Consider the following 27,698-nt stretch of genomic DNA (forward strand, 5'->3'; position numbering starts at 1 on the left):
GCTTTTATGAGAGAAGAGACTATTGTTGAGAAAATACTATGTAATGGAAATGTTATGCTCAATTCTTTTAGGATAGTCTTTTTGAGCTAGGGGACTTGAAATCACTTGTTTCCAGCAGACCTTTGAAAACAGCATTGGTAGTATCTCTAAGGGAAGAGATTTTAAATGATCTTTTTCTCAATCTTAATCATCCATGATATAATTGGTAGAGCAGGCTCGACGGGCCAAATGGCCTACTCCTGCCCCTATGTTCCTAGAAGAAGTATTTCATGTTGAAACAATTTATGCAACGTTGTTGATTCTCCTTTTTAAAAATTAAATCTAAATAGAAAGCTGTTCCTTTTCATATATTCTCCAATTCTTCAAAATTCACCCAAGCATAATGGTTGTAATATGTTTCTTATTAGATCATTTGAATTCTTGTCTATGAACAGTGCCAGCAAAGCAGCAACTGTCCCCCCAATCTAAACTGTTACTATAAAGTAATGTGCTTTTTGTTTAAAAATAATAATAAATCAATCAACAGAGCCATTGATTGTTCTAAACAAATGCACTCATTAACAAGTATCTGTTAATTGGCATGGTTTGTATTAGATATAAAAATGATATAATGTATACATTATTCTAAACAAGCAATTTATTTCTAGGGAATCATTTCTCTTACAAAATATTGGTAATTAAAACAAGTTTTTCCATAACTAGCAGTTACTATTGTGCCGAAGCAGTGTTAACTGACCAAAATTAGCCTCAAGCCACATATGGACAATTGGGAAACCAGTTGTCGCTAATTGCATTTTTGATTAGTGAAGAAAAATGAGTAATAGACAGCATCATTGAGTATATGATCTCAATACTGCTTAGTGCGCTGTATGCATGTGTACTTTAACTTTTTCGTTGGTTGAATGGTAAACAGAGAGATTCACTTCTCTCTTCACTTCCTAAGTTTCTGTTTGATGGTCAGTGTTTTGTACACACATGAAGTATATCTACCCGTATAGTATGTGTGAAATGAGCTTTTCCACAAAATGAGTGCATTTGACTAAAACGGTGCCACCATAGCCACACCTGTGGCTAGTCAGCAATTTCTGTTGGACAACACTAAGCAGAAGTAACATCAATTTTCATTGTGTAATTGAATCTGTTAGCTAATTGTCATTCTTCGTTGAACAATCTTTTCTTTCAGGCTTATCATAAAGCCAATGATGAACGTCGCACGTACCTGACGGAAATCGCAGAAGTAAGTTTATTACGTTTGTTTAAACAAATTGGAATCATGCAGTACTTCACAAGAAATTCCAAAATGTTCCTTGGCATTTGTTTTAATGATTTTGTAAACTAATTTACAACCTTATTATTTATTGTGAATGCAAATCCCCGAAGCCAAGCGATAGCCTCCTCATTACTGCGCCACTTAGTCTGTAGCAGGGACACTCCTCAGTAATGTTTGTGTCTTGTTAAAACAATCTTTAACAAGATTGTTAAACAATCACACAGGAATATCATCATTGGGGCTCAAAATTGTTACAGAGAATTTTGACTCACGTTAATGCCTTTTCCCATTCATTGCATTGACTTTTAAAAGAAAATATTGATTGATGATGAAGTCTTTGCAATCCTGCCTGGGTAGATTTATGAGCTCAAGAGTATGATGGAGCTGTTTTAGGATACACAATTAATGTTTAAACTTCCTTTGGTTTATGACTATCTCCTGCTAATGGAACTTTGGCTCCTTTATAGCTCATTTAAGTCAGCTCTCCGTGGTTAAGCAAAAAATTGTCAAATCGTAAGTGGACTAATTTCAATAGAACAAAGTTATTGTAATCATAGTTTTTGCAAGTACTTAATTTTTAAAATAAATTGTGATGCTAAGGCCCTTTCCATTTCAAAATTTGTAATCTAGACCATTGTAATGCAAGTTGGAAAATACTGTATAGCCTGAAGGCCAAATAACTTTGGATGTAAAATGTCCCAACTTACCATAAATATAGAAACTGAAGAAACAATTATGCTTCAATATAATTACAGAATGAGTGTGTGCTGTTGTCAATGTTTATATACTTGCATCAGGTAAACTTTGATCTGTCCTACCAACCTTGAAATATGTTTGTGGTAACCTCCAAGGTCAGTTATAGAACTCGTGACTATTAAGCAATATCTATTTGCTGGCATCAGAAAGAACTTTAACTACTTAATGCTTTGAACTCTTCTCTCTGAAAACCACAGATGTTGAAGTATATTCAGTTTCTGACTAAACTTACCCAACTACTCTCTCATTAAAAAGCATTTTCTGCAGATTTTTTTGCAGTATTTAAAGGGCATTAACCTGCAAGTACTCAAATCATTAGATTCTAACTGAAAAGTTAAGGAGCTTTCCTGCGAATGGTTTATGCTGCAATTTTGTTTTGTATTTCTTGGATTTCAACCATTCTGCTAGCACAGAGAGGTACCGACTATACTGAAAGATGGAACTGATATTGGCCACTCATTACTAGCTTCTGGAAGAAACTGAACAGGAGCAGCGGCGGAGAAACTTTGTGGAGCCACAACGTGGGGCTTCCGAAAGGGATAGGGCTGCTGGCAGGTAGCCCCACCCTGGCTCATAGGGTCTGTTAAAGCTTGGTTCTGAATAATCCACCCCTGGAAGCAAACACACAGTATCCAGTGCACCAAAGAGTTATGCCTGTGGCCAGTGCACATTCTTCCTTGTGTGGATGTATTGTAGTGCAGCATGTGCATCGGGCCTGATTTTCCTTCTGGGTCTGGAAATGGACATTGGGACTGTGTCCACGTCCTATTCCCACCCTTGAGGGGGAAAAAATCACAGGCTCCTATTTTCACAGGGGCAATTGTTAATTGGCTGAAGGGTGGGTTGGCTGGCCAATTAGCAGCCATAAGGGCGTGAATGGAGGTGAGTTTGAAAGAGTACGTGCCCAATTTAAACAGCCATTACTGTGGTTACCATTTTACTGAATCAATTGCTATATTATACATAATGCAGGAGGGACAGAGGGCTGAAATCCCGGGCAGGGCTGTAATGCAGACCTGAAGATCCTCCTTAAGGTAATGAGGGAAAGCAGGGGGTTCTCTTTTTCTGGAGGGTGGCAGGAGAAGTCAATCCTCTCAAACCAAGTAGGCCCGGATAAAGGTGGCTGAGACCATAAGCAGACAGTGTGTGGTCAGGACAAACTGGATGAAGTGCAGAAAAAGGTTCAATTACCTTCTTCACTCTGGCAAGATGAATGCAATGCCAGGCCCTTGAGACATGCTCCTGGATATTCAACCTCCAGCAGACACTCCAGCTGAGAAGCCTGAGGGCCCATGCTGCTCCTGAACATGGATGGAATATGTGCCCAGGGCACTTACAGTAAGGCTTAGAGCCCTAGTACAGCTGAGGACTGCCTAGCATTGATACAGGCAGCTTCCTATCTCAGTGAGCAATAGAGGCCAGCAGTGCCTTATCTCTCTCTTTTGCCTTTGCAGGAGAAATGGGCACGTAATTCTTGCAAAAGGGTGCAGAATGGAGACAGGGATCCCATTCTACATATTATCATCACCATGGAAGGGGCACCAATGCACATTGTCAGGGTGGCTGACTATGAGCAAGTTGGAGAAGATGAGATGGGCATCCCTCATGGAGAGGGTAAATAGAAACTGCAATGCATAGATTAAGGGGGTGCAGTGCACTCTAACCCACCCGGCAGCACACCAAAGACTACATTGGGAAGCCTCAGCATTAAGAGACTTCTGCTCTCTAAGGCTAGCTCTCATGATCTATCCTGGTTTTTCCCACAGGTTCAAACATTGAGGCAGAAAGACAGTTTTCTGTACCTTTACTGGGCCAAGTGCTTCAAGAAGGGACCTCAGAACAATCACCATGACACCTGCCAAATGCATCCTCCACCAGCTCAGATACAATTGTTTTGGTGGGTCCTCGTATGTGTATAGATTGGGTGGTATTGGGTGATGAGCAGTGAGCAGGAGAGGGTGACGGAGGCAACTGTGGACAGTCCCCTTACAGGATGGAGGACAGACACAGCCCTGGTCATCCGGACACAGATGTAGGGGTTGAGAGTCACAAGAAAGGAGGCCCTACTTAGACTAGCAGTACCAGATGTGTTCCCACATGCCAGAGTTCTCTGAGGCAATGCAGGGTCATGGGCTGCGAATGGAGGAATTGGTTCAGCACCATAATTTGGTGCACCACCATAACTCGAAGGCTTTGAATGCATGAACTCTTCCATTAAGAGAGTGACCAACCTCATTGAAAGCCATATGCGGCAGCACTCTCAGTGCATGCAGAAACTGCACATTGACGATAATAGAATGCATGCCGCAGCCTGAACCGATCAGTGATGCTGACATTGCAGTGATGTTGGAGGAAATGGCAGTTGTGTCCCAGCTGGTGCTCTCCTCCAGCCATCTGAGTGCCAGCTGAAGGCTGAGACAGTAACCAAGGAGATTGAGGGTGCCACCTCTCATGGAACATCATTATCATCTTTGGCTTCCTTGCTGGTCTCTCTGACTGACCATCTGTGCAGCAAGGCCCAGTGATGGAGTCTGCACCTGAAATTATGCCCATTCAGCAGCCTCTGGAGATGCCCCCCCACCCACCATGCCACCCCTGTATCTCCATGATGAGGACAACCCCCACATGCATCTCAGCCACAAGCTGAGATAAGCGCGCAGGTTGTTTCCACCTCATCCAAGGCCACAAGGAGAGCACCGCGTATAAGTGGCCAACAGGGGAGGCCACTGTGTCGGATAGAGCACTGAATGGGTCACTGGGGTTTTGTTCACCTGTAAATATGCGCTTTTTCTCTTGTTCAGCACTATGTAAATATTGACACGTGATGAAAGACATGTGAGCTTCCATTTTTTAATGGGACAAGAAAAGAGGGAAGAAGTGGTGAAGGGGAGTAAGGGTCCTTTTGCAAGAGGGTAGTGAAACCTCTGGATAGATCGGCATCCTTCACTGGTGCCAAAAGTGGATCCATTTAAGGCTGCGTCTTGAATGGAAGAGTTCTCACAGGTAGCTCAAAGTGAGTTCAAAACCATGCTGTCCCCTTGGTTTAGAGGGGTTTAGCTGAAAAATATCTGGATCAGATGATCCCTGACATTCACAGCATCCTGACATGACCCTTGTGTCGCCTGTTGGACCTGGCCACTTACATGGGCAGCCAGGGCATCTCAGTGTTCTTCATTCTCCTCTTCCATGTCCTGCTGCTTCTCTTCCTCCAATGAGTTGTGCCCTTTCAGGGCTTCACCATTCTCAAGACGCACATCTCTCTGGAAGACCATGTTTTGGAACTCCCTTCCTAACAGCACTGTGGGTGTACCTACTCCACATGGTCTGCAGCGGTTCAAGAAGGCAGCTCACCACCACCTTCTCAAGGACAATCAGGTTTGTGCAATAAATGCTGGCCCAGCCAGCGATGCCCACATCCCATGAATGAATAAAATAAAGCGCATCAGACCACCGCAATGTGCGAGTGGCTTATAGGAGTGTACAGCAGGGCAGCCCCCGACATGTGTAGGCACTAGAACCTCATCTTCAGAAGTCCAATGGCCTGCTCGATGATGGCCCTTGTGAAGCTGCAGTTGTAGCCGCTCTGTAGCTCTGTCTTAAGGTCTCGTAAAGGCATGAGTAGCCATCTCTTCAATACCCCTTGTTACTTAGAATCCATCCATGGAGTTTGGGGGGTGGAGTTAAGAGCTGTGTCAGCCAGGACTGGCAGAGGATGAAGGAATCATTGCAATTGCCAGGGAAGCAAGCGCATACATAGGGGAAGCTCGGATGTGGTTGCACACCAGCTGAACGTTGAAAAAATGAAAGCCCTCCCTGTTGATGAATCTCACTGAGCAGTCACTGAGTGCCCCAATAGCCATATGGGTGAAGTCGATTATGGCCTGCTCCGGGGGCAATTAGTGATTGAGGCAAAATCCACTACCCTCTGCACCAGCGAGGCTGCATCTGTCCACCTCTGGCAAATAGAGCATCCATAATCTGTAAGATGTGGTAGTGCTCAGCCAATTGCGAGACGCCATCCAAGACCACAGTCCTTGGAAGGAGATAGAGACAAAGAAGTTCAAGGCCACAGTGACTTTTACAGCCACTGGTGAGCAATGCTGCGAGGTGTGAGGTCTTCCGTGACGAGGGCATAAATCTCTCTATCTGCCTGAAGAGTCGCAGTCTCCTGTGGCACTGGTCCCTGGTCATCTCCAGGCAACTCCATCTGTGGCAGTAGATCCTATGCTGACAGTGTGGCCTCTGTGTCCTCTCTGCCCCTTGTCCCTCCACTCTGCCATCCACATGCCCTGAGTTGTGCCCTTCCTGTAGAGGATATTGCTCCTCATCATCACGGGACCCGAAATCTGAGGTCCGTGCCCCCATTGCCAGTTGCTGCTTTCCTTACCCTCAGGGGGCCTCCCAATTGTGTCTGGAAGCCTTGTCCTCTCCTCTTAAGCCCACATGATGTCAGGAGGGTGATGACCCCCTGCGCTGCCTGATTGTGTACAGGACACTCTCCCCACATGCTTTTAATGTTACCTGTCTAGGGTTGTTCCAGCTCACAATTGTTGGTCCCATGCAAACTATATCCCAGTAGTAAAACACTATCTCCTGCCTAGCACTGGAACAGGTCTGTGTTGCTGACATCATCATTGTACACCTGGAACAGGAAATCAGAACTCACTCCATCTGCCAGTGCATGCATGATTCCTCATACCACTGACATCATTGTTGTTTGCCTATTGGATACTCTCTGCCTGTTCCTTACCCCTCGCTGGCTCGTTACCACCCTGCTCCTAACCCATTGCTGCCTTCCACTTGCCACTTTTCCCCTCCCGCTCCTGACCACTCACGGCTTCCTGCTTGCCGCTTCACTTTCTGTCCCACTCTGCCTCACTCCCAACCTTTGACTGCCTCACTCATTGCTCCTCTCCTGAACCCTCGCTGTCTTGCTCGTGGCGAGCAGTAGGCAGTGAGGGAGCAGAGTGGGGAGCAGGAGGCAGTGAGGGAGCAGAGTGGGGAGCGGGAGGCAGTGAGGGAGCAGGGTGGGGAGCGGGAGGCAGTGAGGGAGCAGGGTGGCGAACAGGAGGCAGTGAGGGAGCAGGGCGGGGAGCGGGAGGCAGTGAGGGAGCAGAGTGGGGAGCGGGAGGCAGTGAGGGAGCAGGATGGGGAGCGGGAGGCAGCGAGGGAGCAGAGTGGGGAGCGGGAGGCAGCGAGGGAGCAGAGTGGGGAGCGGGAGGCAGCGAGGGGGCAGGGTGGTGAGGGGAGGCAGTGAGGGAGCAGAGTGGGGAGCGGGGAGCAGAGTGGTGAGCAGGAGGCAGTGAGGGAGCAGAGTGGGGAGCGGGAGGCAGCGAGGGAGCAGGGTGGTGAGGGGAGGCAGTGAGGGAGCAGAGTGGTGAGCAGGAGGCAGTGAGGGAGCAGAGTGGGAAGCGGGAGGCAGTGAGGGAGCAGAGTGGGGAGCGGGAGGCAGTGAGGGAGCAGAGTGGGGAGCGGGAGGCAGCGAGGGAGCAGAGTGGGGAGCGGGAGGCAGTGAGGGAGCAGAGTGGGGAGTGGGAGGCAGTGAGGGAGCAGAATGGTGAGCAGGAGGCAGTGAGGGAGCAGAGTGGGAAGCGGGAGGCAGTGAGGGAGCAGAGTGGGGAGCGGGAGGCAGTGAGGGAGCAGAGTGGGGAGTGGGAGGCAGTGAGGGAGCAGAATGGTGAGCAGGAGGCAGTGAGGGAGCAGAGTGGGGAGCGGAGGGCAGTGAGGGAGCAGAGTGGCAAGCAGGAGGCAGTGAGGGAGCAGAGTGGGGAGCGGGAGGCAGCGAGGGAGCAGAGTGGGAAGCGGGAGGCAGCGAGGGAGCAGAGTGGGGAGCGGGAGGCAGTGAGGGAGCAGAGTGGGGTGTGGGAGGCAGTGAGGGAGCAGAGTGGGGAGCGGGAGGCAGCGAGGGAGCAGAGTGGGGAGCGGGAGGCAGCGAGGGAGCAGAGTGGGAAGCGGGAGGCAGTGAGGGAGCAGAGTGGGGAGCGGGAGGCAGTGAGGGAGCAGAGTGGGGAGTGGGAGGCAGCGAGGGAGCAGAGTAGGGAGCGGGAGGCAGTGAGGGAGCGGAGTGGGAAGCGGGAGGCAGTGAGGGAGCAGAGTGGGGAGCGGGAGGCAGTGAGGGAGCAGAGTGGGGAGCGGGAGGCAGCGAGGGAGCAGAGTAGGGAGCGGGAGGCAGCGAGGGAGCGGAGTGGGAAGCGGGAGGCAGTGAGGGAGCAGAGTGCGGAGCGGGAGGCAGTGAGGGAGCAGAGTGGGGAGCGGGAGGCAGTGAGGGAGCAGAGTGGGGAGCGGGAGGCAGCGAGGGAGCAGAGTGGGGAGTGGGAGGCAGCGAGGGAGCAGAGTAGGGAGCGGGAGGCAGTGAGGGAGCGGAGTGGGAAGCGGGAGGCAGTGAGGGAGCAGAGTGGGGAGCGGGAGGCAGTGAAGGAGCAGAGTAGGGAGCGGGAGGCAGTGAGGGAGCGGAGTGGGGAGCAGGAGGCAGTGAGGGAGCAGAGTGGGGAGCGGGGAGCAGGGAGGGAGCAGAGTGGGGAGCGGGAGGCAGTGAGGGAGCAGAGTGGGGAGCGGGAGGCAGTGAGGGAGCAGAGTGGGGAGCGGGATGCAGGGAGGGAGCAGAGTGGGGAGCGGGAGGCAGGGAGGGAGCAGAGTGGGGAGTGGGAGGCAGTGAGGGAGTGGAGTGGGAGGCAGCGAGGGAGCAGAGTGGGGAGCAGGAGGCAGTGAGGGAGCAGAGTGGGGAGCGGGGAGCAGTGAGGGAGCAGAGTGGGGAGCGGGAGGCTGGGAGGGAGCAGAGTGGGGAGCGGGAGGCAGCGAGGGAGCAGAGTGGCGAGTGGGAGGCAGTGAGGGAGCAGAGTGGGGAGTGGGAGGCAGTGAGGGAGCGGAGTGGGAGGCAGCGAGGGAGCAGAGTGGGGAGCGGGAGGCAGGGAGGGAGCAGAGTGGGGAGTGGGAGGCAGTGAGGGAGCGGAGTGGGAGGCAGCGAGGGAGCAGAGTGGGGAGCGGGAGGCAGTGAGGGAGCAGAGTGGGGAGCGGGAGGCAGTGAGGGAGCAGAGTGGGGAGCGGGAGGCAGTGAGGGAGCAGAATGGTGAGCAGGAGGCAGTGACGGAGCAGAGTGGGGAGCGGAGGGCAGTGAGGGAGCAGAGTGGCAAGCAGGAGGCAGTGAGGGAGCAGAGTGGGGAGCGGGAGGCAGCGAGGGAGCAGAGTGGGAAGCAGGAGGCAGCGAGGGAGCAGAGTGGGGAGCGGGAGGCAGTGAGGGAGCAGAGTGGGGAGCGGGAGGCAGCGAGGGAGCAGAGTGGGGAGCGGGAGGCAGCGAGGGAGCAGAGTGGGGAGCGGGAGGCAGTGAGGGAGCAGAGTGGGGAGCGGGAGGCAGTGAGGGAGCAGAGTGGGGAGCGGGAGGCAGTGAGGGAGCAGAGTGGGGAGCGGGAGGCAGTGAGGGAGCAGAGTGGGGAGTGGGAGGCAGTGAGGGAGCAGAGTGGGGAGTGGGAGGCAGTGAGGGAGCAGAGTGGGGAGTGGGAGGCAGTGAGGGAGCAGAGTGGGAAGCGGGAGGCAGTGAGGGAGCAGAGTGGGGAGCGGGAGGCAGTGAGGGAGCAGAGTGGGGAGTGGGAGGCAGCGAGGGAGCAGAGTAGGGAGCGGGAGGCAGTGAGGGAGCGGAGTGGGAAGCGGGAGGCAGTGAGGGAGCAGAGTGGGGAGCGGGAGGCAGTGAGGGAGCAGAGTGGGGAGTGGGAGGCAGCGAGGGAGCAGAGTAGGGAGCGGGAGGCAGCGAGGGAGCGGAGTGGGAAGCGGGAGGCAGAGAGGGAGCAGAGTGCGGAGCGGGAGGCAGTGAGGGAGCAGAGTGGGGAGCGGGAGGCAGTGAGGGAGCAGAGTGGGGAGCGGGAGGCAGCGAGGGAGCAGAGTGGGGAGTGGGAGGCAGCGAGGGAGCAGAGTAGGGAGCGGGAGGCAGTGAGGGAGCGGAGTGGGAAGCGGGAGGCAGTGAGGGAGCAGAGTGGGGAGCGGGAGGCAGTGAGGGAGCAGAGTAGGGAGCGGGAGGCAGTGAGGGAGCGGAGTGGGGAGCAGGAGGCAGTGAGGGAGCAGAGTGGGGAGCGGGAGGCAGTGAGGGAGCAGGGAGGGAGCAGAGTGGGGAGCGGGAGGCAGTGAGGGAGCAGAGTGGGGAGCGGGAGGCAGGGAGGGAGCAGAGTGGGGAGCGGGAGGCAGGGAGGGAGCAGAGTGGGGAGTGGGAGGCAGTGAGGGAGCGGAGTGGGAGGCAGCGAGGGAGCAGAGTGGGGAGCGGGAGGCAGTGAGGGAGCAGAGTGGGAAGCGGGAGGCAGTGAGGGAGCAGAGTGGGGAGCGGGAGGCAGCGAGGGAGCAGAGTGGGGAGCGGGAGGCAGCGAGGGAGCAGAGTGGGGAGCGGCAGGCAGCGAGGGAGCAGGGTGGGGAGCGAGAGGCAGTGAGGGAGCAGGGTGGGAAGCGGGAGGCAGTGAGGGAGCAGAGTGGGGAGCGGGAGGCGGTGAGGGAGCAGGGTGGGGAGTGGGAGGCGGTGAGGGAGCAGAGTGGGGAGCGGGAGGCAGTGAGGGAGCAGGATGGGGAGCGGGAGGCAGTGAGGGAGCAGGGTGGGGAGCGGGAGGCGGTGAGGGAGCAGGGTGGGGAGCGGGAGGCAGTGAGGGAGCAGAGTGGGGAACGGGAGGCAGTGAGGGAGCAAAGTGGGGAGCGGGAGGCAGTGAGGGAGCAGAGTGGGGAGCGGGAGGCAGTGAGGGAGCAAAGTGGGGAGCGGGAGGCAGTGAGGGAGGAGGGTGGGGAGCGGGAGGCAGTGAGGGAGGAGGGTGGGGAACGGGAGGCAGTGAGGGAGCAGGGTGGGGAGCGGGAGGCGGTGAGGGAGCAGGGTGGGGAGCGGGAGGCAGTGAGGGAGCAGGGTGGGGAGCGAGAGGCAGTGAGGGAGCAGAGTGGGGAGCGGGAGGCAGTGAGGGAGCAGAGTGGGGAGCGGGAGGCAGTGAGGGAGGAGGGTGGGGAGCGGGAGGCAGTGAGGGAGCAGAGTGGGGAGCGGGAGGCAGTGAGGGAGGAGGGTGGGGAGCGGGAGGCAGTGAGGGAGGAGGGTGGGGAGCGGGAGGCAGTGAGGGAGCAGAGTGGGGAGCGGGAGGCAGTGAGGGAGGAGGGTGGGGAGCGGGAGGCAGTGAGGGAGCAGAGTGGGGAGCGGGAGGCAGTGAGGGAGCAGAGTGGGGAGCGGGAGGCAGTGAGGGAGCAGAGTGGGGAGCGGGAGGCAGTGAGGGAGCAGAGTGGGGAGCGGGAGGCAGTGAGGGAGCAGGGTGGGGAGCGGGAGGCAGTGAGGGAGCAGAGTGGGGAGCGGGCGGCAGTGAGGGAGGAGGGTGGCGAGCGGGAAGCAGTGAGGGAGCAGGGTGGGGACCGGGAGGCAGTGAGGGAGCAGGGTGGGGACCGGGAGGCAGCGAGGGAGCAGAGTGGGGAGCAGGAGGCAGGGAGGGAGCACGGTGTGGAGCGGGAGGCAGTGAGGGAGCAGGGTGGGGACCGGGAGGCAGTGAGGGAGCAGAGTGGGGAGCAGGAGGCAGTGAGGGAGCAGAGTGGGGAGCAGGAGGCAGCGAGGGCGCAGAGTGGGGAGCGGGAGGCAGTGAGGGAGCGGGAGTCAGTGAGGGATCGGGAGCGAGATGAGAGCAGGGCGGCAATATCAAATCATAATCATGATTCCAGGAATTTTAGCTGGTGTTTTGGGAATCAATGTTCTGTGAAAACTGCAATCCTTAACCATGGTATTGGGCTGTCAGAGCAAGATTGCATCTCATTTAAGACTCTGCACATGTTAAAATACCTTTACGCTGATCATTATTACATATGGTTCTATTCTTTGATGCAGGCAGCAACCTGCGGTGTCGCTGGCAGTGATGTCACAGACACTGCGATTGCATCTGTGGTGAATGCACACCCTGCAGTTGCAGTGTTAGCAAACGTGGCCATAGTAAACTAATATATTCAAAGGTGGGTGCGTATGTTTTAATACTCAAAACCTCGTCCACATTTTGTTCCCAGCTAATATGGACCTGAACGACTTGATTTACCCTCACTGAAGTCTGTCTCTCAAGTTTTAAAGGTTGGCCACCCCTCTCAGTTAAGCATCCCTATTTTGGTGTACCACCCACGCAGAACTTTTGAGGAATTCTTTTTCCCACAAGCCTTCCTGTTTACATCATTCTTACCAGTTCAGCTGACCAAAAAGGCTTTACCATTTAAATGACAGTTAACGGTCATTTAAGGGCTATACCCACCTCAGCAAATCCTTCTGCTGGTCGGGATCCCTGTCCTTATTTTCCTTGCAAAGAAAATCGATTACATTTAGGAGTAGCAGCTGGCCTCGTAATATCCAATGAAAGTAAACCTCCTTTACCAGCTTGTCTGCTTAACAGTTGGTTGCAGTTCCTTTCAGAAGACTATAATGGCCATTAAACCCATCTTGGGTCATCCTTCCAGAAAAGATACGTGCATCGTGCATCCCATTGTTTCTTCAATGATTCCAAGATTCTTCCTGCCATAATTTATCCAGAACTCTCTTTCATTTTTTGATGAAGAAGAACTTCCTAAAACCTGTTCTAAATTTGACTTTTACCAGCTTGAATCCAGGTCCTACTCTCAAGTTTGATTTTAAATATACACAATCCTTTAAGCTGGTCCACTTTAAATATTATTTCCTATTGATATGCATAATTTTATACTTTGTACAATTCATTTTGTAATTTCTCTGAACTGCCTCCTCTGAATCTAAAGTTTTTATTTTGGAATCATCCACAGATTTGATCAACTTGCATTAGCTTTTGAATCAAACTTATTGATGTAAGTTAAAAATGACATGAAGTTAACTGATCTCTGGGGCCTGCTCTTAGGACTCCCCTCACCCTTTAACAACTATCTGTTGCTTTTAACCTTTGAGCCAATTTCTTAGCCATTTCGAAGACTTACACTGATTCCCTACAAATTTAGTCATAATTATTAACTTTGTCAAATGTCTTCTGGAAATTTAAGTACACCACACTGTGATTTCCATATTTCACTTGAGGGATATCATTTGTTCGAAAAAGCTAAGGAGGTTGCTAATGTCGGAACTTCCCAAAATTGCGACTTTAGTCTTTTATCAGTATTTTACTTTTCTAACTTTTTTTTCCAATGGACTGTACAAATGACAATATTAAAAGATGGCATTCATCTGATTTATGTATTCAAATATACTCAAATTCAATTTCTTTGCCTTTTCTCTATATCCTTTCTTTTAAACCTCTTATCCAGTTCCTTCTGAAATAACTCAATAGTCACTTGTTTAAGGCATTCCATGTTCTAATAGACCTATGTGCAGAATAAGGTTTCTAACTTCCCCTTTCATTCTTTTACTGACAATTTTTTATTAAAGATTCAGCCTCTCGAAACCATTCAGCATTTTTATTTCCTATTATGCTTTTATTGTACTGTTTCTATGATTTTGTCCTTCCTCACTTTTATCACTGTAATTTTTCATTCTCCCTGCTGCATAGTTAGTGCAGAAATACACATAACTCATCATTCTCTCCTGTCACATCTTCTGAATTTTCATGCAGCTTCATTTCTCTGTACAGCGGGAGCCCTCAAACTGTGGGCTGCAACCTCCATTAGATTTTGGGGCCGCGGGCTCTGAGGCAGTAATGGCTGGCATAGAGCTTGGACTGATTTCTGACAGCTGTGAGGCCCATTTAAATCCTCGTATTTTTTTTGTTGGAGGATATGCCCAAATAGACTGCTCTCTCAGACCTAATTACTGCTGCAAAAAAAAAGGCCAGTAAAAAGGCAGGTGCTTGCTTTTTTTTTCCCAGAGAGCCTATTTCTTCAATAATCAGGATTATCTCGCATCAATAATCAGGATCATAATGCATTAATAATCATAATTCTATTGCATTAATTAGCAGGATCTAATTAATTAAATGGTTTCGATTGCATTAATAATCACCTGTCTAATGCTTAAATAATCAGGAAATTATTGCATCAATAATTATGATGCTAATACATAAATAATCAGAATTATTTTAATTAATAATTGGAAATGATTGCATCAATAATCAGGATGCTATTACATTAATAATCTGAATCCAAATACATTAATTATCCATACACTTTTTCATTAATATATGACCTATTGCATCAATAATGGAGATCCTATTGGTTTATAATTAAGGATGCTTTAAATGCCTTCTCATCAACTCTCCCATGTTCAGCTCCTGCTTTCCACCTCCCCCCTCTGGTCAAGTACCGCGCCCCCTCCGGCCACAACCCCCACCGCACCCCCACCCTCCCCCCCGCACTCTACAGCTGAATCTTCCCCATCCCATCACACCCGCTCAACAACTCTCCTGCTCCAAATTTTCACTCTCTGGCCACACTAAGTCTGAGGCATTAAAATGGGATCACACTGGGAAAAAGTTTGGGAAACATTGCTGCACAGTTGGTATAACTTTCCATCTGTCTTCAATTCTCTGGCTGCGCCTTTGATTGCCTTCTTCCAGTTTTCTGTCCAAGTTTGTGGAAAGAATAAATTAAAATGGATTAATTTAAAAACATAATTCACATATGGATGCATGAGAGAGCCCCAGTTGAAGGCCAGCCTGGAGTTTCTGCTAATTCCACCGATATTGGAGTAACAAATGCAAAAGATTGCAGAACTTCAACCACAAAATGTGTTCATTGCAACTGGAGTTTCTGTGATCTTTTGCGCTAGTTTCAAAAACCTTGCGCTAGAGGCAGGCTCTGTCCACACCCCCAGGGGGAATTAATCACCATTGTGAGATTCTGTTAATTGCACTCACCTGCAGCCCTTTGAGGAGGCTTCAAAAATTAAAATGGAACTTGTGGGTACAGGGGCACTAAATAGGTATATTTTGAAAGATTTTGATTGAACTTATTTTTTAAATTTACTAAGGAACTGTATTACAATCTATCTAGAAAATGTTTTGTACATTTTTTAAAAGTCCTTAGTAATTTAAAATTGGGTGACTCAAAAGATGGTAGATTGACACCTGTGATCTAAAATGCTTATATTTTGTGATAAAGGCATTTTCAGCTGTATTGATAAAAAGTTGCCACTTCTAAGTATATCAAGAAATAATTTTCAAGCAGAATCTACAGAATATATATTTTAAAATGTTGCCAGATTGATCTGATCAAGGGCAGATTTTGTGTTCAGCAATATGCAAATGATGTTTCAGCCAGAGAAAAAGACTTTTCAAAATGGGCACTCTTTTTTAGATGCAATTTGTACCAGAATCACCGGTTGCACCCAAAATGGAAACTCTAGCTCTGTGCTTTTAGTGCTTTTCTTGCTTGCTGTGTTTCTGACTCGCTCAGTTTGACTGAAAAGAAGAAAGTTCTGAATGAAGCAACAAGATCTGTGTAATTATAAAGGCTTTAACTACAAGATAGGAAGTCAAGATATATAGTTAACAGTTACCCCTAAACCATTATAACACTGGCTGTCGCTGCTTTAGGCTTTCATGATCACAGTACGTGTTTCACAGCCAACAATGTCCTTTAGTCACAAAACAAAAGCAAAAATAAAAATACCTGGAAAAACTCAGCAGGTCTGGCAGCATCTGCGGAGAGGAACACAGTTAACATTTCGAGTCCGTATGACTCTTCAACAGAACTAAGTAAAAATAGAAAAGAGGTGAAATATAAGCTGGTTTAAGGTGGGGCGGGAGGTGGGACAAGTAGAGCTGGATAGAGGGCCAGTGATAGGTGGAGATTGCCAAAAGATGTCATAGACAAAAGGACAAAGAGGTATTGACGGTGGTGATATTAGCTAAGAAATGTGCTAATAGGTGACATTAAGGGTAGAAAGCAGGACGAGCAAGGTACAGATAGCCCTAGTGGGGGTGGGGTGGGGGGAAGGGATTGAAATAGGCTAAGAAGTAGAGATAAAACAAATGAAAATAGGTGGGAAAAGAAAAATCTATATAAATTATTGGAAAAAGGGGGGATCAGAAAGGGGGTGGGGATAGAGGAGAGAGTTCATGATCTAAAGTTGTTGAACTCAATATTCAGTCCGGAAGGCTATAAAGTGCCTAGTCGGAAGATGAGGTGCTGTTCCTCCAGTTTGCGTTGAGCTTCACTGGAACATTGCAGCAGGCCAAGGACGGACATGTGGGCATGAGAGCAGGGTGCAGTGTTGAAATGGCAAGCGACAGAGAGGTCTGGGTCATGCTTGCGGACAGACCGAAGGTGTTCCGCAAAGCGGTCACCCAGTCTGCATTTGGTCTCTTCCATGTAGAGGAAACCGCATTGGGAGCAGCGAATGCAGTAGACTAAATTGAGGGAAGTGCAGGTGAAATGCTGTTTCACTTGAAAGGAGTGTTTGGGCCCTTGGATGGTGAGGAGAGGGGAAGTAAAGGGGCAGGTGCTGCACCTTCTGCGGTTGGATGGGAAAGTGCCGTGGGAGGGAGTTGAGGTGTAGGGGGTGATGGAGGAGTGGACCAGGGTGTCCCAGAGGGAACGATCCCTGTGGAATGCCGCCGGGGGAGTGAAGGGAAGATGTGTTTGGTGGTGGCATCATGCTGGAGTTGGCGGAAATGGTGGAGGATGATCCTTTGAATGCGGAGGCTGGTGGGGTGATAAGTGAGGACAAGGGGGACCCTATCATGGTTCTGGGAGGAAGAGGAAGGCGTGAGGGCGGATGCACGGGAGATGGGCCGGACACGGTTGAGGGCCCTGTCAACCACCGTGGGTGGAAAACCTCGGTTAAGGAAGAAGACATGTCAGAGGAACTGTTTTTGAAAGTGGTATCATCAGAACAGATGCGATGGAGGTGAAGGAACTGGGAGAATGGGATGGAGTCCTTACAGGAAGCGGGGTGTGAGGAGCTGTAGTCAAGGTAACTGTGGGAGTCGGTAGGCTTGTAATGAAATGTCCTTTAGTCACTGTCATAATCCAGGAAACACAGTGGCTAAATTGAACACAGCAAGATCCCACAAATAACAATGTAATAATGATTAGATCATCATCTGTTTTTAGTGGTATAAGTTGGGAGATAAATATTGGCCAGGACACCAGACAAAAATCCTCTACATTTCTTCAAAATTGTGTCATGGGGTCTTTCACTCCCACCTGAGAGGGCAGACAAGGCTTCAGTTTCATATCTCACCCGAAAGCTGGTATGTCCTTCAGTGCAGCACACTCTCAGTACTGCACTGAAATGTCATCTAGATTTTGTGCCCAACTTAAGTGGGGCTTAAACCCACAACATCCTGTCTCAGAGGCAAAAGTATTGCACACTGATTCATGGCTGACACCATTACAGATGGGTTAAATTTTCCCACCCATTGCGTTCTCCATCCCTATCCACATATATGTAATACCATCAAGGGAAAATTTTACAGGGAAGCTGTCCAACTCTATTCTGTTACATTCTCAAGGATGTTTTCCAGCATATTTCAGTGCAATTTATATATTTGTTCCTTTTCAGATATTTTGTAGACTTTGATTTGCTCGAGTGACTGTAGCTTACAGCTTGATGTGGGCCTCATGTTATAAAGACAATAATGAGTATCTATCTCTTAAAATTTTGCAATATCCATACATGATCACAGTATTACCAATCCATGATGAAATTAATACAGAACTGCTGTATGGTAGGCGTAAGGTTAGGTGAGAGTGACTGCACTTGACATCAAGGCAGCATTTGACCAGGTGTGGCATGAAGGAGCCCTGGCAAAATTGAAGTCAGCGGGAAACAGGGAGGAAACTCTCCACTGGTTAGTCATACCTAGCACAAAGGAAGATGGTTGTAGTTGTTGGAGGCCAATCATCTCAGTCCCAGGGCATCACTGCATAAGTTCTTCAGGGTAGTGTCCTAGGCCCAACCATCATCAACTGCTTCATCAATGACCTTCCTTTCATCATAATGTCAGAAAGGGGATGTTCGCAATGACCATCTCCGACAAGAGAGAATCTAACCATCTCCTCTTGACATTCAGTGGCATTACTATCGCTGAATCCCCTACTATCAACAGCCTTGGGGTTACCATTGACCAAAAACTGTACTAACCATGTAAGTATAAGAGCAGGTCAGAAGCTGGGAATTCTGTGGCAAGTAGCTCACCTCCTGATTCCCCAAAGCCTGTAAACCATCTACAAGGCACAAGTCAGTTGTGTGATGGAATAATCTCCACTTGCCTAGATGATTGTGGCTCCAACAACACTCAAGCTTGACACAATTCAGGACAAAGCAGCCCACTTGATCAGCACCCCATCTACCACTTTAAACATTCACTCCCTTTACCATCAATGCACAGTGGCAGCAGTGTGTACCACATACAAGATACACTGCAGCAACTCACCAAGCCTCTTTCGACAGCACCTTCCAAATCTGCAATCAATACCATATATGAATTAGGAACAGGAGTAGGCCATTCAGCCCCTAAAGCCTGCTCCGCCAATTCATAAAGATCTTGGCTGATCTGATTGTGGCCTCAACTCCACTTTCCTGTCTACCCCTACACCCTTTGATCCTTTGTTAGTCAAGAATCTATCTACTTCAGCCTTAAAACTATTCAATGACCCTGCCTCCAGCGCTCTCGGGGGAAGAGAATTCCACAGGCTCACGACCTTCAGAGAAAAAAATTCTTCTCATCACCATCTTAAATGGGAGACCCCTTATTTTTAAACTGTGTCCTCTAGTTCTAGTCTCTCCCACAGGGGGAAACATCCTTTCAACATCCACCCTGTCAAGACTCCTCAGGATCTTACGTGTTTCAGTAAGATAACCTCTCATTCACAGAATCTTAATGGCACAGAAGGAGACGATTCGGTCCGTCAGGTCTGCACTGGCTCTCCAAATGAGCATTGTGACCTAGTGCCATTGCCCTGCCTTTTCCCCATGCCCTTAAACATTGTTCCTATTCAAATAATCATCTAATGTCCTGTTGAATGCCTCGATTGAACCTGCCTCCAACACACTTCCAGGCAATGCATTCCAGACCTGAACCACTCGTTGTGTGAAAAGTTTTTTCTCATGTCACACTTGCTTCTTTTGCAAGTCACTTTAAATCTGTGCCCTCTCGTTCTCAATCCTTTTACGAGTGGGAACAGCTTCTCCCTATCTACTCTGTCCAGCCCCCTCATGATTTTGAACATCTCTATGAAATCTCCTCTCAGCCACCTGTCTCCAAGGAGAACAGTCCCATCCTCTCCAATCTATCCTCCTAGCTGAAGTTTCTCATCCCTGGAACCATCCTTATAAACCTCTTCTGCACTCTTTCCAATGTGTTCACATCCTTCCTATAATATGGTGCCCAGAACTGTACATAATATTCCAGCTGAGGTCTAATGAGTGTCTTGTATAAATTCAGCATAACCTCCCTCCTCTTGTACTCTATTAATAAAGCCCAGGATACTATATGCTTTATTAACTGCTCTCTCCACCTGTCCTGCCACCTTCAATGATCTATGTGCATATACATCCAAGTCTTTCTGCTCCTGCACCCCCTTCAAATATCACCCCTTATTTTATATTGTCTGTCCATGTTCTTCCTACCAAAATGCATCACCTCACACTTCTCCGCATTGAGTTTCATCTGCCACCTATCTGCCCACTCCGTCAACTTGTCTATGTGCTCTTGAAGTTTCATACCGTCCTCGCAGTTCACAACACTCCCAAGCTTTGTATCATCCGCAAGCTTTGAAATTGTCCCCTGCACACCAAGATCTCGATCATTAATATATATTAGGAAAAGCAAGGGTCCCAATACCAACCCTTGGGGAACTCCATTACAAACTTTCCTGCAGCCTGAAAAATATCCATTGACCATTACTCTCTGCTTCCTATTTTTCAGCCAATTTTGTATCCACATTGCTACTGCCCCTTTTATTCCATGAGCAATAACTTTTCTCACAAGTCGGTTGTGTGGCACTGTATCAAATGCCCATTCAAAGCCCATGTACACCACATCAACAGCATAATGCTCATCAACCTTTTCTGTTACCTTTTCAAAAAACTCCAGGTTAGTTCAACATGATTTCCCTTTTAGAATTCCATGCTGGCTCTTCCTTATCAACCCATATTTTTCCATGTGACTACAAATTCTATCCCGAATATTTGTTTCTAAAATCTTGCCCACCACTGTAGTTAAACTGACTGGTCTGTAATTGCTGGGCTTATCCTTACGATTTTTTTGAACAAGGGCATACTGCTGAAATTCTTCAGTCCTCTGGCACTACCCCTGCAATTTCTACACTCGCTTCCTTCAATATCCTTGGATGCATCTCATCCGGTCCCGGTGCCTAACTTTAAGTACCGACAGTCTATTCAACACTTCCTCCTTATCAATTTTGAACCCTTCTGGTGACAGAGTTTCCTCGTCTGTCACCGTGGCCTGGGTAGCATCTACCTCCTTGGTAAAGACAGATGCAAAATATTCATTTGATACCTCAGCCATGGCCCCTTCATCCATGTGTAAATTCCCTTTTAGGTCCCTAATCAGCCCTACTCTTTTTACCATCCTCTTACTATTTATATGCCTATAGAAGACTTTGGAATTACCCTTTATTTTGGTTGCCAGTCTTTTCTCACAATCCCTCTTTGCTTCTGTAATATTCTTTTTCACCCCACTCTTAACCTTCTGTATCCCTCTTGGTTCTCAGTTGTATTTTCTACCTGACACCTGTTATAAGCGCACTTTTTTTTCGTTATCTTAAGTTCAATCTCCTTTTTTATTCAGGGAGCTCTGGATTTGTTTTCCCTACCTTTCCCTTTCGTTGGAATATACTTTGACTGTATCCGAACCAATTCTTTTTTGAAGATTCAGCATTGTTCAGCAGTTTTTCCTGCCAATCTTTTGTTCCAGTCTATCTGGTCCAGCTCTGTTCTTGCCCCATCAAAGTCGGCTCTTGTCCAGTTAATTATTTTTACTCTGGATTGCCCATCGTCCTTTTCTAACATCATCCTAAAACATACAATACAATGATTACCGTCTTCTAAATATTCCCCCACTGACACTTGATCTACTTGGCCCACCTCATCTCCAAGAACCAGGTCCAACAGTGCGTCTTTTCTTGTTGGATTTGACACATACTGCTGTAGAAAATTCTCCTGATCACACTCTAGGAACTTTTGCCCCCTCCCTGCCTTTTACACTACCACTGTCCCAGTTTACATTCAGGTAGTTGAAGTCCCCCCTTATAACTACTCTATAATGCCTCCATCTCTCTATAATTTCCCTACAAATTTGTTCTTGTATGTTCTTCTCACTATTTGGCGATCTATAGACTACACCGAGCAATTTAATTGCACCTTTTTTGTTCCTTAGCTCTAGCCAAATTGATTCTGTCCTTGAACCCTCTGGGACATCCTCTTTCTCCAGCACTGCAATGCTCTCCTTAACCAATACCACACCCCTCCTCCTTTCCTATCTCTTCTGAACACCTTGTACCCGGGAATATTTAACACCTAGTTCTGCACTTCTTTGAGCCAGGTCTCTGTTATCGCCACAACATCATATTTCACAACATCAACCTGCGCCTGTAACTCCCCAATCTTATTTACTATACTCCGTGCATTCTAGTAGAGTTGATGAGGGGGAGCCAGTGGATGTGGTTTATTTGGACTTTCAGAAGGCTTTCGACAAAGTCCCACATAAGAGATTGGTGTGTAAAATTAAAGCGCATGGGATTGGGGGTAGTGTATTGAGATGGATAGAAAACTGGTTGGCAGACAGGAAACAAAGAGTAGGAATAAATGGGTCTTTTTCCGAATGGCAGGCAGTGACTTGTGGGGTATCGCAGGGATCGGTGCTGGGATCCCAGTTATTCACAATATATATTAATGATTTAGATGAGGGACTTAACTGTAATATCTCTAAATTTGTAGATGACACAAAGCTGGGTGGGAGGTGAGCTCTGAGGAGGATGCAGAGATGCTTCAGTGTGATTTGGACAAGCTGAGTGAGTGGGCAAATACATGGCAGATGCAGTATAATGTGGATAAATGTGAGCTTATCCATTTTGGTAGCAAAAATAGGAAGGCAGATTATTATCTGAATGGCTATAATAAATTGAGAGAGGGGAATGTGCAACGAGACCTGGGTGTCTTCGTACACCCGTCGCTGAAGGTAAGCATGCAGGTGGTAAAGAAGGCAAATGGTATGTTGGCCTTCATAGCCAGAGGATTTGAGTACAGGCTCAGGGATGTCTTGCTGCAATTGTACAAGGCCTTGGTGAGACCACACCTGGAATATTGTGTGCAGTTTTGGTCTCCTTATCTGAGGAAGGGTGTACTTGCTATCGAGGGAGTGCAGCGAAGGTTTAACCGACTGATTCCTGGGATGACGGGACTAATATGAGGAGAGATTGAGTCGATTAGGATTATATTCACTGGAGTTCAGAAGAATGAGGGGGGATCTCATAGAAATCTATAAAATTCTAACAGGACTAGGCAGGGTAGATGCAGGAAGGATGTTCCCGATGGTGGGGGAGTCCAGAGCCAGGGGTCACAGTCTGAGGATATGGGGTAGACCATTTAGGACTGAGATGAGGAGAAATTTCTTCACCCAGAGAGTAATGAGCCTGTGGAATTCATTAGCACAGAAAGTAGTTGAGACCAAAATATTGTATGTTTTCAAGAAGGAGTTAGATATAGCTCTTGGGGCGAAAGGGATCAAAGGATATGGGGAGAAAGGGGGAGCAGGCTATTGAGCTGGATGATCAGCCATGATCATAATGAATGGCGGAGCAGGCTTGAAGGGCCAAATGGCCTACTCCTGCTCCTAGTTTCTATGTTTCTATATACATGCATAGTAACTCTGATTTAGGTTTTGTTATTTTCTCCCTTGCCTCCACTTTACCTATTAACATTATTCTCTATACTAGCGCTATCTGCCCCTCCCAGTATTTTGTGCACCCTGGTATTCCCCTTTCACATTTTTTCTTGGTCCCCTCACCCTTGCCGAGTTAGTTTAAAGCCCTCCCAACAGCACTAGCAAAACGCCCCGCAAGGAACTCAGTCCCAGCTCTGTTCAGGTGCAACATACCATCCTGGAGTCATGTCTATGGCCATAGAAATGCCTGTCTGTTCCCCTAACCAATGAATCCCCTATCACTATAGCTTTTCCTTTCTTCTTCCTCCCCTCCTGTACAGACGAGCCGCTCGTGGTCCCACAAACTTGGCTCTAACTACACTCCTCAGAGGAACCAGCGCCCTCACCAGCTTCCAGAATGGAAAACTGATTTGTGAGTGGGTCCCCAGGGGACTCCTGCACTACCTACCTACTCCTCTTGGACTGCCTGGTGGTCATCCATTCCCTCTCTGTCTCCAGGCCCTTAAGCTGCCATGTGACCACTTCTCTGAACATGCTATCCACGTAGCTCTCAGCCTCACAGATGCGCCACAGTGACTCCAGCCACCGCTCGAGCTCTGAACCCGGAGCTCAAGTTTCTGCAGCTGACATCACTCCCTGCACATGTGGTCAGCTAGGACACTGGTAGTGTCCATGATTTTGCACATATTACAGGACACACATTCCACTTGACTGAGCTGCCCTGACATGTCTTAACTCTACTTTCCTTATATTAACTTTATTCTACTTTGGATTATTTATATTACTTCAATATATTGGCCTAAATTTCCCTTATTTCTGGCGCTTCGCAGTTAAATCCAAGTATAGGAACGTTAAAAATATTACACTTTTATAATTTACTCTGCACTCCTTCTTCTAAACTCCAATGGATACAGGCCCATCCTGTCCAACCTTTACTCATAAGATAACTTCCCCCCACCACCCCCACCTCACCGCCCCATCCCAGGTATCAGTTGATTTAACCTTCTCCAAACTGTTTCTAATGCAATTATGTCCTTTCTTAAATAAGGAGACCAAAGCTATACTCAGTACTCTAGTTGTGGTCTCACCAATGCCCTGTACAACTGTAGCAAAACTTCCCTAATTTTATATTTCATTCCCCTTGCAACAAAGGAGAACATTCCATTTTCCTTTCTAATCACTTGCTGTTCTGCATACTAACTTTTTGCAGTACATGTACCAGGACACCCAGGTCCCTCTGTACTGCAGAGTTCTGCAATCTCTTTCCATTTAAATAATTTGCTGCTTTTCTATTCTTCCTGCCAAAGTGGACAAATTCACATTTTTCCACATTATACTCCATCTGCCAAATTTTTGTCCACTCACTTAACCTATCTATATCTCTAATTTGCAGACCCCTTATTCGCTCTTCACAACTCACCTTCCTACCTATCTTTGTGCCATCAGTAAATTTAGCAACTGTACATTTCTTCCCTTCAGCCAAATCATTGATAGAGATTGTAAACAGTTTAGGCCCAGCATTGATCCCTGTGGCACTCCACTTGTTACACTTTTCCAGCCTGAAATTGATCCATTTATGCCTACTCTCTGTTTCCTGTTGGCTAACCAATCCTCTATCCAGCTATTCACAGCCATTATCTTTTCAACAACATCTTAGACACAAACTGTAGTCTATCGAACAAGAGTTCAACAGCAGCTGTTTGACCTGGTGTAACCTAATCATGTTGGGTATTGAATGCTGGATCTGACTGGATTTTCTCATTCCCAGCCTCCAGGTAATGCCTTCCAGTAGCTGTTATTCCATGTTTCATACTGTTCTTTTCTTACTGTGCACAAATTGGCTCCTACATTTCCTTCATTACATTAACGATTACACTTTGAAAGTACATCATTGGCTGTAAAGCAGTTTGGAACAAGTTCTGGTTGCGAAAGGTGCTGCAAAAATGCAAGCCTTTCTTTCATCATAATGAAACTATGCAGAGCAATTGACAACATGCTAGCCACCTTGATATTAGGCACACTCAAGTCTAATATCATTGGCCAGATTTTCATCTTCCAATGGAGGCAGGAATGAAATTGGGGAAGCTGAAAACTTGAAGATTTTCACTGCAAAAATGGATTTCCTCTCCCTTCCTGACCCCATGCTATGTTTGTGTGGCCTTTTCACTGGTCGGGAAAGCTTTGGGTCGAGACCCTACACTTACTTCTTCTGAGGTCGGGGTCGCCATTGTCAGTCCTATACCAAATTTGAACCTCCTCCCTATACTATTTTCATGTGCTAGTGTCAGGCTCACAGTATTGCTCACTTAAGCATGCTAGAAGTTACATATATTAACACACAGGGCCTTGTCCTTTGCAAACAGAAAGAACGTGCCCACACATTGCACCTTTTTCAACTAAACAAAAGCTTCGGGGATAGCCATTCCCTGATTCATCCCCCAAGGCAATGCCTTGACCAGAAGACCTGCCTGGTTTGAATTTAGACAAAAGCTTGGCAGTTAACTGTTTTCTGGTGCATTCTCCATGGCAACACCTCTAACAATCAGAGTCCACTTGCCAACCAATCACACCCTCTTCTCATGCAGTATAAATTGTTGTTCCCTTTGAGGTTTGATATTCTCGTGAATCTATCCTGATGAGTGCAAGACGAAAAGCTTCAATAGCATGTCACTTTTTTCAGCAATGAAAATCATTTCTGGCCCTGAAAAACTAATTTTATATTTGTGGAATGTAAATTTATTCATTATGCTAAAACAAACTAAATATTTTAAAAATGTTTAAAGCCTTATGATATTTCAGGTTCTACCTTAATCTCGTGTGTATGTCATAATCATTTATTTCACTCTCGGTAAAATTTAATTAGTGAATATTACTTCCAAGTTTGCTGTCTGCAAGCAATGTGATTGATTGCTTACCCTGCTTGATGACACTGCTGTTGCTGGATGCCTGAATGGTCCTTTGACTTGGCGCCAAATTCAACCAAACGTCAGAAAAGGGTAAATCCACACCACTGAGATAGCGAGGTCTCTATGGGCAGCTTTCTTCGCAATCAGCAGTGAATGCAATTGTTTTGCCATTGACCATGAAATGTGGGCCATTAAAAACAATTCTCACAGTAGGTACATTCTTGAATTGCAATGTTCTGAAACCTTTCCAAAATTAAATAATAATTTTTCTTCAGCCTTTAATTTGGTACCAACTCATGCTACCTTGCTCAGTTTGCCTGTTCCTAAGATAATTGTTGTTTTCAGTAAAATCTACCTCCTTGTAAAATATACTGGAAAAGTATATTAGCACTGAATTTGCAAAGTAATTCTTATTGGTGATCAGTTGATTGATTCCTAAAGAGATCAAAACGGAGGGCAAAATTTCATACTTGGATTCAGTTTGCTAAAATTGATGACTTTAAGGTGAACAATTACTTAATCCATCCTCTCATATGAGATGACATTTTAGGGTTGGAAGTTGCCGTTGGTAATCTCTAGATTCATCTGTATTCAGTTCCATTATCTCATTTCACTCTCCATATCTGTACTTAGTTGCAGCAAATTAAAAAATGGTGCCAGTCTGTATTATGTTAACTATTTTGCACCAAGAAATTCATGGGGATTCCCATTATTTTCAAAAAGAACTTTCTGCTTTGTGTGTCTCCTTTGAATAGGAAGGAGTTAAAAGGAAGCTAATTTCCTTGTAATTTCTACAATTAAATAGCAATGGGACTGAACTTAATTAGTACCTTTCACATCCTCTAGCTTAATAATTAAAGCTACATGCTCCACAGCTCTTTGACATTACACATCTTTATCGGTTAAAAATAATGTATGCGCGCATCGATACTGTAGTTTTGTTTTTTAAAAATTGCATTAAAAAAACTGAACAGTGAGCACTGATCATAACTTTGTTGAAATTTGCTACCAGTTCCGTCCATTCTTATACGTTTATCTACAACAGACTTTTCTTCATCTTGTCTACAGTTTTTGTTGTCAGCACTATATAATAATTTTTATGCACCAAAATCAAATTTCACTAAAGGTCTTATGCTTTTATATAAGAATGTAAGTGATTAAATTGGTTGAAATGACAACTTTCGGCAATTCCACCTGTGGAAAACAAGCTTTGCCTTTTTTCCTCATTCTCATGGGCGTTTACGGATGGGCAATAAATGCCCGCCTTGTCAGCAATGCCCACAACCCATGAATGAATAAACAAAAACATTTTTTTGTCATTGAGATGATTCCAAGGTGACATAACTGTCAATTAAATTTTGGAGCCACATCAACCTTTCATGACCGGCGAGTAAGCCAATTCTGCAATACACTGATTATGGGAGGTGACATCTTTGTAGTTGCTCTTCAGATATACCTGTTATTAAGACCATAAGACATAGGAGCAGAAATTAGGCCATTCGGCCCATCGAGTCTGCTCTGCCATTCAATCATGGCTGATAAGTTTCTCAACCCCATCCTCCCGCCTTCTCCCCGTAACCTTTGATCCCCTTACGAATCAAGAACCTATCTATCTCGGTCTTAAATACACTCAATGACCTGGCCTCCACAGCCTTCTGTGGCAATGAATTCCATAGATTCACTACTCTCTGGCTAAAGAAGTTTCTCCTCATCTCTGTTCTAAAAGGTCTTCCCTTTACTCTGAGGCTGTGCCCTCGGGTCCTAGTCTCTCCTACTAATGGAAACATCTTTTCCACGTCCACTCTATCCAGGCCTTTCAGTATTCTGTAAGTTTCAATCAGATCCCCCCTCATCCTTCTAAACTCCATCGAGTAGAGACCCAGAGTCCTCAAACGTTCCTCATATGTTAAGCCTTTCATTCCTGGGATTATCCTCGTGAACCTCCTCTGGACCCTCTCCAGGGCCAGAACATCCTTCCTGAGATAT

At 47.2% G+C, this 27,698-nt stretch overlaps 1 protein-coding gene across 1 annotated transcript in view; it reads left to right on the plus strand.

The window, feature by feature from the left end:
- ccdc169 (coiled-coil domain containing 169) overlaps positions 1–27,698 on the plus strand; it is a 101,753-nt gene that overhangs the window by 59,412 nt on the left and 14,643 nt on the right. The window contains exon 6 of the mRNA XM_078545309.1: positions 1,184–1,237. Within this exon, the coding sequence (XP_078401435.1) occupies positions 1,184–1,237 (54 nt within the window). The remainder of the gene's footprint in view (positions 1–1,183; positions 1,238–27,698) is intronic.

Source organism: Cetorhinus maximus, chromosome 7 (genome assembly GCF_964194155.1).
Source record: "Cetorhinus maximus chromosome 7, sCetMax3.hap1.1, whole genome shotgun sequence".
In the NCBI taxonomy this organism is placed as follows: Eukaryota; Metazoa; Chordata; class Chondrichthyes; order Lamniformes; family Cetorhinidae; genus Cetorhinus; species Cetorhinus maximus.